At 42.7% G+C, this 17793-nt stretch overlaps 1 protein-coding gene across 1 annotated transcript in view; it reads right to left on the bottom strand.

Annotated features, from left to right (window-relative positions):
* The window catches only part of RHPN2 (rhophilin Rho GTPase binding protein 2), a 52820-nt gene that overhangs the window by 29180 nt on the left and 5847 nt on the right, over window positions 1-17793 (bottom strand). Inside the window, exon 2 of the mRNA XM_069966185.1 lies at window positions 5064-5176. Coding sequence (XP_069822286.1) covers window positions 5064-5176 — 113 coding nt within the window. The remainder of the gene's footprint in view (window positions 1-5063; window positions 5177-17793) is intronic.

Raw genomic sequence — 17793 nt, 5'->3', positions numbered from 1 at the left:
AGACAGGAAATAATTAGACATTGTTAGGAACAGGACCTCTCCCCCAGAGCATTGTTTAATTGATAGCTATATTGTAGGTGCTTAGAATCGTTCACATTCTCCTTTCTTTTATCTGCAGAAGATTATAGCTTAGGAAAGTTTCGGTTAAAGAGCATGTAATATATGTTCCTATTTAACCGGAACACAAGTCAGAAATCTGCTATTCAAATACAATGGATGCATCATAAAATCAATCAGACCAGAGGCATAACCTGAACTTATAACCAGAAAACATGGCCACTTTCTTTCAGAGCTCGACTCCGGTCTCTAGTTTGCGTCGGGTTTCCAACTCAGTTCCATTGAAATGAATAGAGCTTAATTGCAAACTATACCTGAACTGGAGACAAGAGTTGTGTTGTCCCTGGAAGAAAGTGGCAATGTTGTTTTAATGCTGGATAACCCCTTTGGGATGCCTTCACATGTAGTGAGTTTGCAGCGGATTTTACGTTGCGAGTTTCGCACCAAATCCACTGCGATATTTGGTACCATTACAGTCTATGGCCCTGCATTCTCACAGCAGATTTTCATTTCGCTGCAAGAATGTAGTGACGGCCTTGCTCATCTATATAACTGCTGTGTAGTTAAAAAATAATTAACAGCCAATGCTTACCCACCTGCGATCTCCAGGTCCCTGCACAGTGACAGCCTGCTCACCCAATCAGTGGATGCAGCAGGACAGCTCAGTGATTGGCTGAGTGGGCTGTCAGTGTGCAGGGACCCGGAGACTGAAGCAGGAGCACGCTGGGGGATGGTGAGCATATACACATTGGTTGTTAATTATTTTTTTAACCCAATGGCAGTTAAATAGTTAACAAAGGCCATCACTGCATTCTTGCAACAGAATGAAAATCTGCTGTGAGAATGCAGGGCCATAGACTGTAATGGTTCGCTGCAAATACTCCAAAACTTGTGTGAAATTCCCTGCGAACTGGCAACGTGTGAAGACGCCCTCAAAGTTGTATTCCCACCTCAAACATCTACAGCATACACCATGAATGTCTGATAGATGTGTAAGCCACTTTTGGGACCTCCATCTATCTATAGAAAAAGGGAAGGAGGCTTTCAGTTGCCATAGGTGTCCAGGATTCTAAAATTAGCCAACTGGGAAAGCAATTGGATTATTAGTTGATAAATGTTTTATCCACATATGGCAACTTTAAATTCAGACAAGAAAGATCAGCATTAATTAACCCATTATAATGTCTGTGGTCAGCTTTGCTCTGGGATTCCCCACTATGTACAGAGTCTTTTATCTGAACCTTCACTGTCAGCTGCAAAAAGCAATTGTTTGTATTGTCATGGTACAATTTTCTCAGTATTTTGCAAAGGAGTTGGGAAATAATTGAATTACCCTGCTACCTTGGTGGGAAGGTGAAGAAGTAAAGATGGCGCCTCTTTTATGGCCCTATTCTGTGAGGATGTTCTGCTTGTTGCACACAGTCAGTATTAGAAGTGCATTTATCTTCAGCAGCCCACAAAATACTGCCTAAATATTCCTTGGTTACATATAGTGATTTTGATGTAAAAATTCCCCATATAACACATCTCCAGAGATTTATATGAAGGCTCATCTTGTAAAATACAATGTACAAAATTAAGTATTAGGCAATAGGAAGTACTGTAGGTTGACCGTTGAACAAATGTTCAATGAAAATCTCTCTGATGAATGACCATTTCGCAGACCTGGCCATTTTCATCTTAGTCCATACTGGCTATTGCAGTTGTTCAAACTTGAACTGGGTACCTTTACTAAAGACATGCCACAAATCCCGGGAATGGAGGAAAGTTCTCAGATTAATTAAACATGCATAGCCAGTGCTCCACTACTTCTCTATTCTCTCCTTCTGAACATTGCTGATCTGGTTCGAAGCCCCAAGAAGATTGAACTGAGCACTGACCACACTTCTGCACTGTGGTTTGCTGTGGACTTGTAGTGTAGTCAATCCGCACTACAAATGTGTGCCAATCCTGCCACGTCTGAACTTACCCTAAGGTTAGTTTCAGTTTCAAACAAACACAATGCAGTCACATTTATATATACGTTTTATGATAAGTTGTTCTAATCACAGGTCTAATGACCAGAAATGAAAAAATTCAGTGGTACCTTGGTTTGAGAGTAACTTGGATTAAGAGCGTTTTGGTTTAAGAGCTCAGTGTTTCAAAATTGTGACTTGGTTTAAGAGCATTGCTTTGGTTCAAGAGCTCCCTGTGCTGGGTGGGAGGGCGAGTGGGGGAGGGGAATGGTCTGCATAGGTGGTCTACAGCCCTGTACTCTGACCCAGGAAGTCTCCCTAACCTTCTAAATCATAGCAGATCCACTTCAGGCTGGGGCTTGCATCAGGGGACAGAACTGTGAAGGTAATCTCTTCATAGTTGTAACCCCTCTCTCCCCAGACAGAGAGTGCTACCAGGGACGTCTTAACAGCATTATGGGCCCCTGGGCAGAGGAGCAAATTGCCCCCCCCCCGACCATCAAAACCACCCATCTTTGCATATAGTGCCCCACATAGTAGCCAATGCCCCCATATAGTGCCCCCCAAAGTAGCCAATCCCCCCATATAGTGCCCCCCATAGTAGCCAATCCCCCCCATAGTAGCCAGTGCCCCCCACAGTAGCCAGTGCCCCCCACAGTAGCCAATCCCCCCTGCCGAACAGAAAAACAACAAACCAGTTACTCACCTGTCCGCCAGCCCCAGCAGCTGAGGTCTCCTGGCAGCGCGCACTCCTGTCATCCTCCGGGCACAGGCAGCGGGGTACAGAGAGACTGCCTGTGCCGGAAGTGTCCTGCAGCCTTTATCATGAATGATATAGGCTGCACGACACATCCGGGACACAGGCAGCATCTCTGTACCCCACTGCCTGTGCCCAGAGGATGACGGGAGTGCGCGCTGCCGGGAGACATCAGCTGCTGGGGCCGGCGGACAGGTGAGTTCCTGGACCGACCGCCCAGCCCGCCCCTTTTATCGCCGCTTAGCTGAGCCGATCAGAAGCCCAGCAGAGTGCTGCTCATTGCAATTTCCTGGGCTTCTGATCGGCTCAGCTGAGCGGCGATAGAAGGGGCGGGCTGGGCGGGCGGAGGGGGTTGCTCAGGGCCGCTCACTATGCATATGCATAGTGAGCGGCAATAGAGGGGGCGGGCGGGACGGCTTGGGAGCAGTCTTCGCTTTATAGGACGCACTTAGTTTTTCCTCCCACTTTGGGAGGAAAAAAAGTGCGTCTTATAAAGCGAAAAATACGGGTATGTCACAGTGGGCAGGGGCCCCCTAGGACGCAAGGGCCCCCGGGCAGCCGCCAACCATGCCCAATGGGTAAGACGGCCCTGAATGCTACATGTATGTTCCCACATTTGTACTGCTCATTCCTTCATGCTCCCTGCAGTCTCTGTCCGCCCTTGTGTTTCCCATCCTCTCCATTACTGTACAGTAACTTATAATATCACATATTCTGCTGTTTCTGAATGTTTGTTTCATCTGTTTTACATGTTATTCAGAATAATAAATCATTATTTTTGGGGTGTGGAACCGATTTCTGCATTTCTATGATTTCTTATGGGAAAATTTGCTTTGGTATAAGAGTGGATTTGGTTTACAAGCATGGCCCCGGAACGAATTATGCTCGTAATTCAAGGCACCACTGTACACAAATTTGGCCAGGGCTTCTAAAGGTTGACTAGGTGAATGGGAAAATGCCTAGCTGGCTCCCTTTCTGTCAGCCTTATGCTTTTAACAGTACATGAAGTGAACATACAATTAAAGCCCTGAATATTTTGGTCTCTTCTTTTGACATTCCTGACCATCATTACCACAGGATAATCGCAGTCTGACATGAAGACCCCGAGTAGGCAGCAAGACAAGTAGCACATTACTGAGATTTCCGCAGATACTCAGAAACAGTATCTATTTGTGTGCAGGTGAGAACAAAAGTCTTATCCTGTGCGATATATCCACTATGGGAGGGAAATCCATGTATGTTTACACACTAGGGTGTAGAACCATCCAGGAGGAAAGGTGAGAGTCTATGTATATAAGGTGGTGGTGATTGTGGGGGGGGGGGGTACCACTTTAGTTTTTTTCTCAGTCAGTACAAATGCTTGTAGCACCTCCATCTTCTAGAATACACCTACAGTATTATATATCTGTGTGGCCCTGGACAAGAGACTTTCTATCTTTAAAACAATTCATTGCCTCTCACAGTGAGCTGAAATAAGAGATGACTAAACTTTCTTAAAGGGTTTTTAGTTGAAAAATAAACCAGTCTGGGGGAACTGGGGGATGGGAGGCCGTTGTTCTCTTAGTTGTTATGAGTCCTGGACCACCAAGGCAGATCATATGTAACATACAATGACCAGAACAGTGAAGACAACGTTTCAATGGCTTACAGAGAGGCACACAAAGACTGACTTTTTAGTTGTGCTCATGGAGAGATTGTAAGCTATTTCTAGTGCACTGCAGTGCTTCTGATGTGGAGCGGAAAGTCCCAGCTTGTCTTTTACCTTATTGTTAGCCTACTGCAGTACTAGTAGTAGTCTTGTGCCAATATACACCATTGGGTCTCCAGTAAATACTTCCTATGCAGGTACATCTGTTTTAAAACTGTGAATACTAGTCCTGCAGTGAGGCTGTAATAGTGAAAAGGTTAATGACCATCTATCAGATATGAAATACATGAGACATTAATTCAAGGATTTAAAGTGGATGTAAATATGGTTCCTGATAATTCTGACAGACTGCACTGGAAGTAAACACTAATAATACACTTGTGCATATGCATGTGTGCTTGTGTTTTGCTGACAGGGTTAACAGAGATCCCTGGCATAGTGCCCCCAATGCAGAGTCACAGTAGTGTCTCCAGTGGGGAGGATTGGTAACCTGTGCATGAACCGTTGCTACAATCGATGCGCTGTCTTGCTGTGTTCATTAGTACGCTGCATCTGTTGGGAATCTGCTCTGGGAAATCTAAAATCACCGGAGCCAACAGAACAAAGGCTTCATTTTGTAGCTGAATACAGAGAGATGGGAACATACCGCAGGAGGTTCTCAGCCCCGGCTCTCATCCGCATTGCTTTCAGGATCTGATTGTTCAGCCCGGCCCTTTGATTCTGTAATTTGCTGCGACCAGTCTGTGCGACCGCCTTACCCTGTGATTAATGAAGAAAATATATATTTGTCAGATATGTGTCCAGCAGGCAACAAGTCACAGAAAACTATTACTTGTTAATAGGTTGTAAAAAAACATGTGGCAATGCCTGACCATTCTGTCTCATCACATCACTATAAAGTAGAGCAGGCTGGTGGATCCCATTACAGGAATGCCGAGAAGACCATTCCGGCCAGGGGTCACTAATCTAAACCCCCCAGCCCCGAAGTTTGGGACAACTGGCACAAAGTCACACCACAATTTTAGGTATTGCCGTTTGAGCACTTGGCTGTTGTAAAACTGAGGTTTTAAAAGGGTTGTCCAGTGAAAAGAGAGCACTGTGTCAGACTGAAAATAAAACATTTCCTGCAGGACATAAGCACCTAATAGGTTCGGGAAGACTTGAGATTTTTTTAATAGAAGTAAATTACAAATCTATATAACTTTCTGATATCAGTTGATTTGAAATAAAAAGATTTTCACTGGACAACCCCTTTAAACTAAAACACTACAAAGAGTCTATGGGACAATGATAACCACTAACTTTTGCTTATCCATCTAATATCCACATAATCTAATATTAGACTGACCTTACTGTAGTCACTGGTATCCTACACCTAGATTCAATGCACTCTGAGGCTATGTTCACACTACGTAAAAGTACGGACGTTGGTGCCATCGGCACGTGTGTGCACATTGCCTCTGCGACTATGGGATCCCGGCCGGAGCGTATACACATCGTATACCCTCCGACCGGGATCCTGCACAGGGCCGCAAATAACTGACATGTCAGTTTTCTGCGGCCGCAATTCAGTGAATTGCGGATGTAGGAAACCCTGTCAGTGCACACAGTGAAGCAAACGGCTCCGGCAGCTTGCTTTCATGTGTGCTTTAGGAGGTTCTGATGCGGGCGCGCTGATGCGCCCACATCAGAACTCTGAGGCCAAAAGATCATCTGGCTGGTACTGCAGTACCGGCCGGGATAATGCGGGCAGAGACCGGGTCATGGAACAGCCGGTCTCTATACACTGTGTGAACATAGCCTAAACATAATGCTGTCATATGGACATCATGTTTATCACTTTTTCAAAACACCCTATATGAGTAAGAACTTAATGGAGCAGACAATACTACAGCTCTACTTGTATTTCTATACATAATGATTATCACAGGCCGGTATGTTGCATTCTCATAAGCTTTGGTTGAAATCACTACTCCCAAAGAGTTTTAGTAGAAGGTGGAGTGTCTGCATTTCATTGGGCAGTGAAACAGAGTTGTGTGTTCAGTATCAGATGCTGCCATATGTTTTACAGGGCAATACACAAAAAATACAAAGTACAAGGATTTCCTTTTATAACTATGATCACTCCATATATACATAGTTATTGTTCCTACAGCATCGTTTATAGGGATATCCTGATGCATTATGGCTGCCTCTCATTGTCCCAGTCACTTAGTTTATACATCTCAGACTCTGAGTCAGTCTCTAGTGAAAGAGGACACAAAGAGTGGGATTTGTTATTAAAGTGGGTGATGTCACCAGATAAAGGAGGTGTCAGTGGGAGGCAAGAAACAACCTATTGTCCAGCCACAGTCATTTTACGCTCAGAACATCCTGCGATTGGCCTTTATTTCACTGAGCAGTAAATGGGGCTGTTAAAGGCAATTTATCTAGGAAAAGCCAGCAGAGGAGATGTTTTTGTCTCCTTGGGGTAGACAAACAAGCTGATTTGTCAGCGCTTGGAAATTTGTGACTACTTGAGAAGGACAGTAACAGCCACTAAATATTTTAAGGCCTAAACCCTTATGCATTTTATGTGTTCATCTGAAAGAGATCCCATATACTGCCCGTTTAATGTAACTTTGCTCAATATTAAGGAAACAGTCCAATTTCTGGTTACAAGGTCTCTTAACGGGGTTTTCCTTCCTGTAACTTTGATTTTACAAGTTGTTGTTTTTTTTTTTTTAATTCATAGGTACCTGCCCTGATAACTCGCAATTGCTGTTTCAGTGCCTTCAGCTCCTGGATGTGATGTGCGCAGCCCAGAGGAACTGCCCCCTACATCAATAGCCGCGTTGATGACCCACCCTTGGCTGGTTACGGTCTTAGCTGGCAGTTCCTGTGCCTCACAGCAATAACCATCAGGGACCAGGGGCATCGGAAAGGCATCTGCAGGAGATTATGGAGGGCGAGTATGAATTTACCTTTTATTTTTATGTAAAATGTTTGCTGGGGTTGGACAATCCTTTGGCTTCTTTGTGTGGGCAGAAGCCAAAACGCACACAAAGATGGGAAGAACGTACAAACTCCAAGCAAGGCAAAAGTGCCAAAAATTGAGCCACAGTGCTTTATAGTGTTAAAAAAATGACAATAATATAATGAATTCTTAGATTAACTCGAGGACCCTAGGTCAACTAAATCCTGAACAACAGGGAACAAGAAGATATTCAAAGGTGGACACATCCTTTAAGTCATATTGGAGGGCATAATAGGATATATAAGAAAAAGACAAAGGCACAGCGCGTCATTGGGTGACACGTAAGTGAGCCAAAAAATGTAAAAGCAGTTTAATAGGTGCACGCCCATCTGATTCAGTTGTGCATAACCACAATCGCCTATTTTTCGGAGCAACATGTCGGTAAAACACCTATCATATGTAAAGTTACACATCTAAATTATATGTAGAAAGGGACAGCAGCACATACTGTCATATAAGAAGCTGGGTGTGGAGGTGTATAACATGAGGTCCTATGCAACGTACATTGTACAATGTTTTAGTCCACACCCAGGTATAGATACGGTTATTACTCACAGTGGGGGCTCACCATGGAAAGAACATGCCCTCTTTGAGCTGGTGAACAATGGCTGGTAAGAGCACCCAATACTGGAGACATGCCTGGAATGCAGAATCAGATCAGATCCTAGAAGAGTGTCTATGGTCCTAGACAATTCATTGGCAAATGCTGATGCCTAATGAATCTGACTGGGGAACAGGAAAACTACGCCGCCAAGTAGAGATACAGAGAGATAGATATTAGCTGCCTAGGTAGATATTGATTCTATAAATTCTGGGGAGATGTGCCATTGTCTTTGCACCTAGTCTTTGTTGTGTAATGTGTCAAAGTTTATATCAGAAACCATACTGCACTCCCCTGATTAGGATTTGATGCCAGTGGTTACAGATTTCTCCATTCTATCCTATATAACCAGGAATGAAGGCACTTGTAGTGATACGCAATTAAACAAAATTTTATATACAACATGATCCAGACAGACCAATAATGAAATGACGTGTAGTAGAAAAGGCGTATAAGGCTACTGGCGATGTTTCAGGGGGATCCTCAACCTTTTTCAAGCCTCTGTGGCTCTGTATGATAAGCAGATAGATGTGTGCTGTGTCTGGTGGCTGGCATACTAGACACATTCATGAGAAAAATGCACCATAAAGAATAATGTACTTCCCCCTGGCTAGCTGGTTCCAGTTTCTCACCTCAACAAGGTATTGTGACCTGTGACTTGAAATGTGACAACATTATGTACCAATTTATTGGCTTAAAGGGGTTATCCAGCACTACAAAAACATGGCCACTTTCTTCCAGAGACAGCCCCACTCTTGTCGCCAGCTTGGGCGGGGTTTTTGCTGTTTAGTTCCGTTAAAGTGAATGGAGCTTAAAGGACAACTTTTTTTGGCTTATTTAACACACATTACAAAGTTATATAACTTTGTAATGTGGTTAAATACCTGGTCTGGCCCCCTTCCCCCACTTTCCGACTCCCGACCCCGGAAGTTAAAGAATGTATACATTACCTATTACGGTCGTCACGGTCCTGTTCTCCCGGGCGGCATCTGGTGACAGGTGACGTCAGAGCTGGGGGGCGGTCCGGGTCTTCTTCCTCTTCGGCGTCTTCATTGAGAGTGAATGGGAGAGAAAAGGCGCTTGCTCAGCCCTGATTGGCTGAGCTTGCTGGAAGCCATGTGATGCGCTCCAGCCAATGAAAAGGCTGCTGGTGCGCTAGCGCACTGGCAGCCTTTTCTCTCTCATGGACCCGGAAGCAAGAGACATCGCTGGACGGCGGACGCAGGTGACGGTGAGGCGGACGGCGGGCGAATGGAGTGGCGATCGTCACCGGAGGGATGGTGAGTATGGTGTCTGTGTGTGTCTGTGTTTTTTTTTTTTTTTTTTGGGGGGGGTCCCGCCAGAGTTGTCCTTTAAGTGCAAACCGCACCTGAACTGGAGACAAGAGTCATGTTGTCATTGAAAGAAAGTGGCCATGTTTTTGTAGCACTTGACGACCCCTTTAAAATAAGCCAACCAATAGGTGGTGTTAATTGTCTTCTAAGAGCTTATGTTCTACATTGTAAATATACTTTGATTCTGCCCATTAAAAGAAGCCATGGAGGGATAACACTGTATTACGCCATACAGATGACACATTTTCAATATTCACTATATTCTAGGTCATGCAACAGCAGCAGGACAAAATGACCCACATACTGGACACAATGTGACCTTGTACTGTAAAATAATAAAAACCTGACGTTATTATCTCAATAGAGCAAAATGTACCCATAATGTTATTAAGTGACAGAAAACTCTGAACTAGATATTTTGCAACTACAAGTAGCATCATGCCCTTCTTGCTTCAAATTGTAAGTGATGTGATTTAAAAAGGTATTTATCCCTTACTATTTATTTATCTTCTTACCTAGAAAAAATAAAAATACATTTGGACATCACCTCTAGGTTCCATGTTTTGAATGACAATGATTTTCTTGGTTATCCTACTGTCCAGATGGTCATGTGGTGGCTGGTTGAGCCAAGAGTCATGCAGCATGCGGGCCCCTATGTGAATCCTGTAATTAGTCCCTGTCTGAGGACGTCTGCTTTATAAAATTACAAGTTACAGACCTTGGGATCTCAACAAGTGACGTTCATGCAACGCAGTGAAGCCACGGAGGGTTTGGAGTTAACCGTTCTGATCCTGAGATAATGTGTGACTAGAGTATATTGCAATGAAACATTCACAATGACGCTCCTCTTAGGAAATAATCTGCTAAATTCATTGCAATTCCCCAATATCATGTTACCTGAATTTCTTTGTCCGTGTGGTAAAAATCCATCTCTGTTACCCTACTGCTAAGGCCATTCTAATCTCATGCATATTTCTTCCATATAAAACAACAGGTCCATTTACATGGATGGTGTAATTTAAGGATGAAAGCTTGGAGCAAATCTTGCAGTCGATTCATATTACTCATGCAACCAACAGAACCATTTAGTATGAGAATATTGCAAATTATTTGTGTTTGCTAGTCAACCAACTGCAAAGAACTACAGATAAGTCAACACAAGCGTGCAGCATTTGTTTACCGGTGGCTGAAGAAGTTGGATGCAGCCCTAGGGAACATCCCTATCCATAGGCTGCATCCATGCTTTCCAGGCAGCCTTAGGACTGTATCCACCGGTAATCAAATGCTGCACACCCGGGTTCAGACTATTTTTTTTTCTGACCTAGTCCTAGATATACTGCAATACCAGGTCAATGCCTGCAGAGGACAGATCACTGTTCTGAAACCCATTCAGTATATGGTTCCCAGACAGGGCAGGTATTAGATATTTAACCGATAATATCCTTAACTAAAAGACAAATAAGTGACATAGAACTTGATTTTAGCACAAAAGCCTTGCAGTAGATTTTAGTTGGTCCGCACAGCTTATAAAGAGTCACCTATAAGATAAGGTAGGACGCCACCATGTTTTTCTAAAAACTTCCCATACACTCTCTACTGATGACGGCCAAACCCACCGCTGTGGCTTACCCCTTCCTGACAGGGAACACAGAATCATTTGGTTGTGCTGAACGTTCCAGGGTAGGGGGAGGACTAGGGAGATAAATCCACTGAAAGTGTATAGCCACTTTTTTACATAGCCACCCCTTTAATCTCAGACAGTCTTCATATGTTTCCGATTTATCAAAGTGCCTGGGACTGATCAATCTGGTGTTTCGGTGTAGACAGTGTAGTTCAAGCTTACCCTAATAGCTGGTGTACTTCTAACCTAAATTGTGCGCCAAAATTCTGGTGCAGTTTTGCCGCAAAGAAGCTATGTGGTGGTCCAAAAAAGAATGCATAAAATCCATAACAAATGTGCAAGTCTATGTGTATGTGTGTGCAAACTGCAAACCAAATTCTTAACAGTAACAGTAAATCTGGGCCCTATGTATTCTACTTATAGTTTGTTTTTTTTAATCGCTAAAGTGTACTTTCCCACCAGGTAAACTAAATCAGATCTTTCCTTTGTCAGTCAAGGGCAGATTATTGAGAGGCAGGGGAGTTCTTCAAATCTCAACAGGCCATATAAAAGACATTTGTACTTGGTAAACAGTCCAGAACAGCTCTGCTTCCTGTCTTTGAAGGGCCTGAGAAGGTCAGAATCAATACACCCAGAGCATCAGACTCTTACGTTACAGGTGAGAAAACCTGATGATAACTTATAAGGTCTCTATTACAGCTTCCCTAGGTAGTCATCCTGCTATCCTAGAGCCCTGAATTCTAAATGTAGTTATGCAGCAATACTAGTAATATAATACCATATAGCTGGGCATATTTACTGTTGACACATCAGGGAACGATGAAGCGATAGGGCCACATGCTTGATTGTGGCTCTGAAAACCATCAGCAAATTTGCTGTAAAAGGGCCCTTAGACTACAGATCCCCTACTATTTTAGATAAGTTGTCACTGAGCGTTGTGGGAAGTTATGTAATGGGCACAATGAACCATTGAGTAATTACAGGAGGGTCAGTAAACCTTAAACTAGGTGGGTCATCCTGAGATAAAATGGCTGCTCCTCCTATGTTAATCTCACATCTCATAAAACCCCATTATAAACAGGTTAAATACACTTGAAAAGAACTATTTTTATGCAACACACACTGTTGAATTACCATTTCCGCTAATCATTGTTCTTCCTAAACCAATGCATACTTATTCTGTTACTCATTTATGTATCTAATATATATAATCACTTCTAGTGTGGTACATTCTCTTCAGTATGCCTATAAGAATTCTAGAGGCCATCCATATATATTAGAAAGGGTTCAGCTGAACCTACTGATTTAGGGTACTATAAAGATGCGTTTACACGTAACGATTATCGTGCGAAATTGCGCGATAACGATCACATTTGAACGATAATCGTATGTGTAAACGCAGAGAATGATCAAACGACAAACGAGAAATCGTTCATTTTGATCTTTCAACATGTTCTCAAATCATCATTCGTCGTTCACAAAAAATTTGCAGATCTTTCCGTGTAAACAGTCGTTCGCCGATTTAACCAATGTGTGAGATAGGCTTAAGTGATCGCAAAACGATTTTCCGTACGATATAATGTACCGTCTAAACGCTGATCGTTATGAAAAAAAAAAAAGTTACTCCGACATCGTTAATCGTACCATCAGGCCAATTATCGTTTCGTGTAAACGCACCTTTACACAAAGCTATACCTGGCTGATTACTGGCCATTCTGGACAATAATCATTTTGTATAATAGCTCATGCTGGGAGGCAACCATCAGCTGACATGCACAATGTCGGCTGATCGTTGTCTTTCTGCATGAAACAAAATCCTAATATTGATAGCGATGGTCTACTGGCCGTCACTTCATACAATAGGAGAAGCAGCAGACCACCGCTATCTACTATGGGCCACCCAAACAATCGTCCAGGCAGCCCCTCTGGCACCTCCCTGCTCGTCGTGGGTGCGTGTAATAGCACCGACAGCGAGCAGGGAATGAGGAAAAGCGAGCACTGACCTGTCATTTGCTCCTTAATATCGGGCCGTGTAATAGGCCCCTTAAGACCAATACGGCCGATATTCTCTTGGTGTAATAGCTAGGGTTAAAAGACAACGATCAGCCGACATGCACAATGTCTGCTGATCCTTGGTTTTCAACATGTTAAAAAATTCTTCAACAATTACGACTGTCTATCTAATAGGAGTGGCGGCAGCAGACTATCTCGCTGTCGGCGCCTGTAATAGTGCCGACAGTGTAATAGTTTAATCAGGGATAATTTTAATATTTTTAGTTCTAATCTGCACCTAACTGAATCGGAAGCTGATTTTTTAAAAATCCTGTGCAGCTCTATCAGACGAATTATTTGCGTAAAAATAAAAACGGCACAATTTGTTTGTAAAACTGAGCCTATTGTTGAATCCATGTTTTCGAGGATGCCGTACGGCTGCATCCAACTTCTTCATCTACCAGTCCAGACCAGAATGTGCTTGGGATTTGTTCACCTCTAGCCTTCCCCTGAGTTTTTATCTGTATATAGGAATGCTGCTCTAGAAAAGGGTGATAAAATTATCTATAAAAACACATGGAATTGTGGCTCTCTATATTGCCTTTTGTTAAGGCTGCATTACACGGCATGATGTAGAGAAGGGAGCAAGCACGACCAGTCAGATCATTGCTCACTTCCTCCTCATTCCCTGCTTACAGCCTGTGCTATTACATAGACAGAGGGGGGACTCCATGGACAATCCTTAGATCGTCTGGGTGGCCCATTAAAGAGAGCATAAGTCTGCTGCCGCCACTCCTGCTGCACAAGGTGGCGTGTAGAACACAGTAGCTATCTTCACATTGTGCATGTTGGCTGATTGTGGTCTTTTAACATGAGCTATAATGGTGCATTTACACAGACAGATTTATCTGTCAGATTTTGGAATCCAAAGCCAGGAATAGACTATTAACATAGAGCAGGTCATACAGGATGGACTGAGATTTCTCCTCTTCTCACATCCTTTCCTGGCTTTGGCTACAAAAATCTGTCAGATAAATCTGTCTGTGTAAACGTACCATTACACTACGATTATTGTCCAGAACAGCTGATAATTGGCTAAGTACTGGTGATAATTGTTTGGCGTTATAGGGCTCTTAGTGGTGTATGTGCTGCTGGAGGGACAGATGGCATCCCCACTAGTCAATGGGCCACAGCCTCCACAAGATCAGAACACCATTCAGATTCTACATATCCCTAACATCATTTATACTGAATCCATCTATGTATAAATGAACTTCACATAAAGATCTCATGTGCATTTTCAATGGCATGTATTCTAGCAAAATACACCCAATGCTCAGAACCCCAAAATGGACAGCCGCCCATGTGATACGCATGTTTGGTAACATAGACCACTTTATTATTTGGCGGCCTGTAGGCAGAACACTGTTCAATTCAGATTCCTAAGTGACAATAGCTCATTAATGTGTCAGCTCCGCTTAGTGTGTAATAGCTTCGTCTGACAAAAAAACACAATGTAAATGAATGGAGTAACACATCACCTCTGTTTACTTACTGTCATATTGGGATTATCATATTAGTAATGAATGCAGCCATGCTTATGGCAAAGGACCACAGCTGAATGGAACCTTTGTCTTTGGCTCCTTGCGTTTGATTCATGTAGACATGCACATCCGCTGCAAAATAGCCAAACAAACAAGACAACAATGCGCTGCGGAGACATAAAGTGGCCCCTTTACCCAATATCTGGGCCCCAACTAATTACTAAAGATTCCTCTGGCCATGTGATTTAACAAGATTGTTGAAAACTCCTCTATGGGGGCATTATTCCAGCAGGATAACTCAATTATCAAAGTGATAGAATTCCTAGAAACCAGGACTTATATAATCGCCATTCCAAGTGCCAAAAGAACACAAATATTAACTCCTTAGCCTACACTGGTCAGTCGTTATTGTTCTAGATTTTTCTGACGTACAGTAGCTGCAAAGCTTTAGCCACTAATATGAAGAGTCCTTCATACTCTTCCCTTCTTGAAGGAACGTAGGATTTTTTGGCTAGGACCACTGTTTTTTGGCTATCCATTTAACAAAACACATGGTAAAAACAGATGCAGTTGTATGCTATCAGTAAGGATGAGTCTTTATTTTACTTCATCTTCACTCCTTTTGATGTGGAATGCGGACGCATTCGGGTGTGCGCGCATTCCAAATCACCATAGCAGACAATGTAACGTGCAGCCGGAGCCCCACTTTACATTAACCGCACTGTCAGTTTTGTGCGGCTGCTATTCAATGAATGGCGGCTGCACAAAACTGACATGTCAGTTTTCTACGAGGCCGCAGTGTATACAGAGTGTATAAACTCCGGCCAGGATTCCATAGGTCACGTTATTTGAATTTCCAATAAATAGCGTCCAGTGTTGCAACGGTCATTGTTTGTTGAAAATTAACTTTGTGTGAACTAAGCCTAAAAATAGATCAGTTAAACAGAAAGCAGTAACACAGTGTGGCCCTAGTCTGTCACAAGCAGGATTTAGCTTTCCATTTCAGGATGCTCGGCAGGGTGGCCACTGGGGCTAAACTGTGTTTAAATACCCAAGATAAAGGCCTTTGTTCTGTGTTTAGCAAAGATCTGAATGTTTGCTGGGCAGCACCTGAAATAGAAACTGACCCCTGGAAGATAAAACAAAATGGATTATACCCATTTCCTTGTGACATGAGGGTTCAAAAAGTACAATTAAGATGACTTTACAAAGACAATGGAGGATTGTGACAATAAACGTTATCTTGTCTGCACGGGACTTTCTGCTGATAACAGGACAATGACTGAACCTTGCCTTGTCCAGCCCCAAGATGCTTTGTATTCTATGTAATAAATTCTCCAATCTCTGGTGAATTTGCTGTAGAAGCGGCCAATGCAGAGGTTTTGGGGCTCCTAGAAAAAGAGTCTCAACCCAGGCTGGCACAATTGCTGTTAGGTTGTAGCACCTGGACCTCCTATCCCAGGTGACCAGGACATGAACCATCACCAGAAAAGGGACTACCTTAATTTTTGGGCCCCCAAACCTCTATGTACTCCCCTGCCTTTAGTGTGATCATTTAATGTATATTTAACATGGCTTATTTCCAAGCCATAAAGCTACAAAAAAAAAAAATATTTTGCTTAGTTCACACATGTTGTCAGAGATTTTCCTTTAGAAATTAGTATAACACTTTTTTTGTTTATAGGCTTAAAGTTATGCTTACATAGTGGTCCCTAGTATTATTTACTACTGTAGTGTACAGCATGTGGGCCCAGCAACCTGCTTCTGTGTGATGCTCTTTTAAGCCTGCATTTTATTGTTATATATCATAATAGTGAGGATCTGGACTGTAATAACTTTAGTGAGGTCTGGACGATTTTTGGTATGGTGTCGGACATTTTAATTAATAGAACAGTGAAGCATGTTGTGCTGTTTTGTCCAATGTTTGTGACAAAACCTGCGACAGAGGAACCCAACAAAGCCTTGAATGCAGGTGTGAACCCTGCCTACAAAAGAAAAAAAAATGGTGATCTTCTGGTGCTCTGGTGGCAATTCTTTTCTGGTCCCCTACAGGTTCCTGTGCACAACAATGATATTCTGTTATTACAGCAGTCACATGTCGACACAATACTAGAGTCCTGGCCGGACTGCAGATCTATAATCTGTAAACCTGTGAATGCAAACTGTAATTCTGTATACTGCACTGATCTCCTGATTCCAGATCTAATACGGCAGTCCAAGAACTTCCATTTTCACAATAAAGTTTTCCAATACTTTATTATTAGTTTGAAGTACCTGCAATATAATCTTAATTGCCATGGAAAAAATATGCCATTATATTGATACATTGACAAGAAAACCAATACAGATTTTGAAGTTACAGATTTCAAAAGCGAGCAATGTAAAGGTAAAAAAGGGGGTTAAAGGAAAATCTTGTAAACACTGACACTGATATATGTGCTACTGTCCTTGGCTTTGTTATTATACAAGCACAGACCGCCAGCTGTGTGGAATGCCAAGCTACTCTAGCTGTCAGGGCATGTTGAGACTTGTGGTTCTATTGATCATTGGGAGACGCTGAAGCCAATCACTGCCCTCCACACTGCATGTAACTCCATTCCCTATCGGTACTTTTACACGGAGCGATAATTTGCCTATCGCACAGAACGACATATCATACGGAAAACGTTTTGCGACCGTTTAAGCCTATCTCACACATAGCTTAAACTGGTGAAACACTGTTTACACGGAACGATCTGCAAATTTTTTGCGAACGACCAACAATGATTTGAGAACATGTTGAAAGATCAAAATGAACGATTTCTCGCTCGTCGCTTGATCGTTCGCTGTGTTTACATGGAACGATTATCGTTCAAATGCGATCGTTATCGTGCAAATTCGAACGATAATCGTTCCGTGTAAAACCACCATATCTCTGCCAAATTTTAAAGCAAGGTCGGTTTTTGTATTATTATTTTTTTTGCCACAATTTTCAAACTACACAGATGTGATTACAGGCTTATGACTGAAACTAGAAATTAAAGTGTTAAAAACTATTCTGATCAGTGATTGAGAGCAAACAGAAATACATGGCAATACTGTAAATGAAGACTGGTTTTTCCAGAAAAGTAGGTTACACATACAAAGAAAGGGATGAGATACAACAGTATAATACTTTGATAGCTGTCTGATCCCACTCAGGGTTATGCCACTTTCATATGCCCACAATGCCCAGACCTCTAAGAACCAAAATAGTGTGAAAATGCTAGAGTAGGGACCATGTCTCGAG

The sequence above is a fragment of the Dendropsophus ebraccatus genome, chromosome 4 (assembly GCF_027789765.1).
Source record: "Dendropsophus ebraccatus isolate aDenEbr1 chromosome 4, aDenEbr1.pat, whole genome shotgun sequence".
Classification (NCBI taxonomy): domain Eukaryota; kingdom Metazoa; phylum Chordata; class Amphibia; order Anura; family Hylidae; genus Dendropsophus; species Dendropsophus ebraccatus.
Note: the sequence above shows the minus strand (reverse complement) of the source record. Positions and strands in the feature narration are given on the sequence as shown.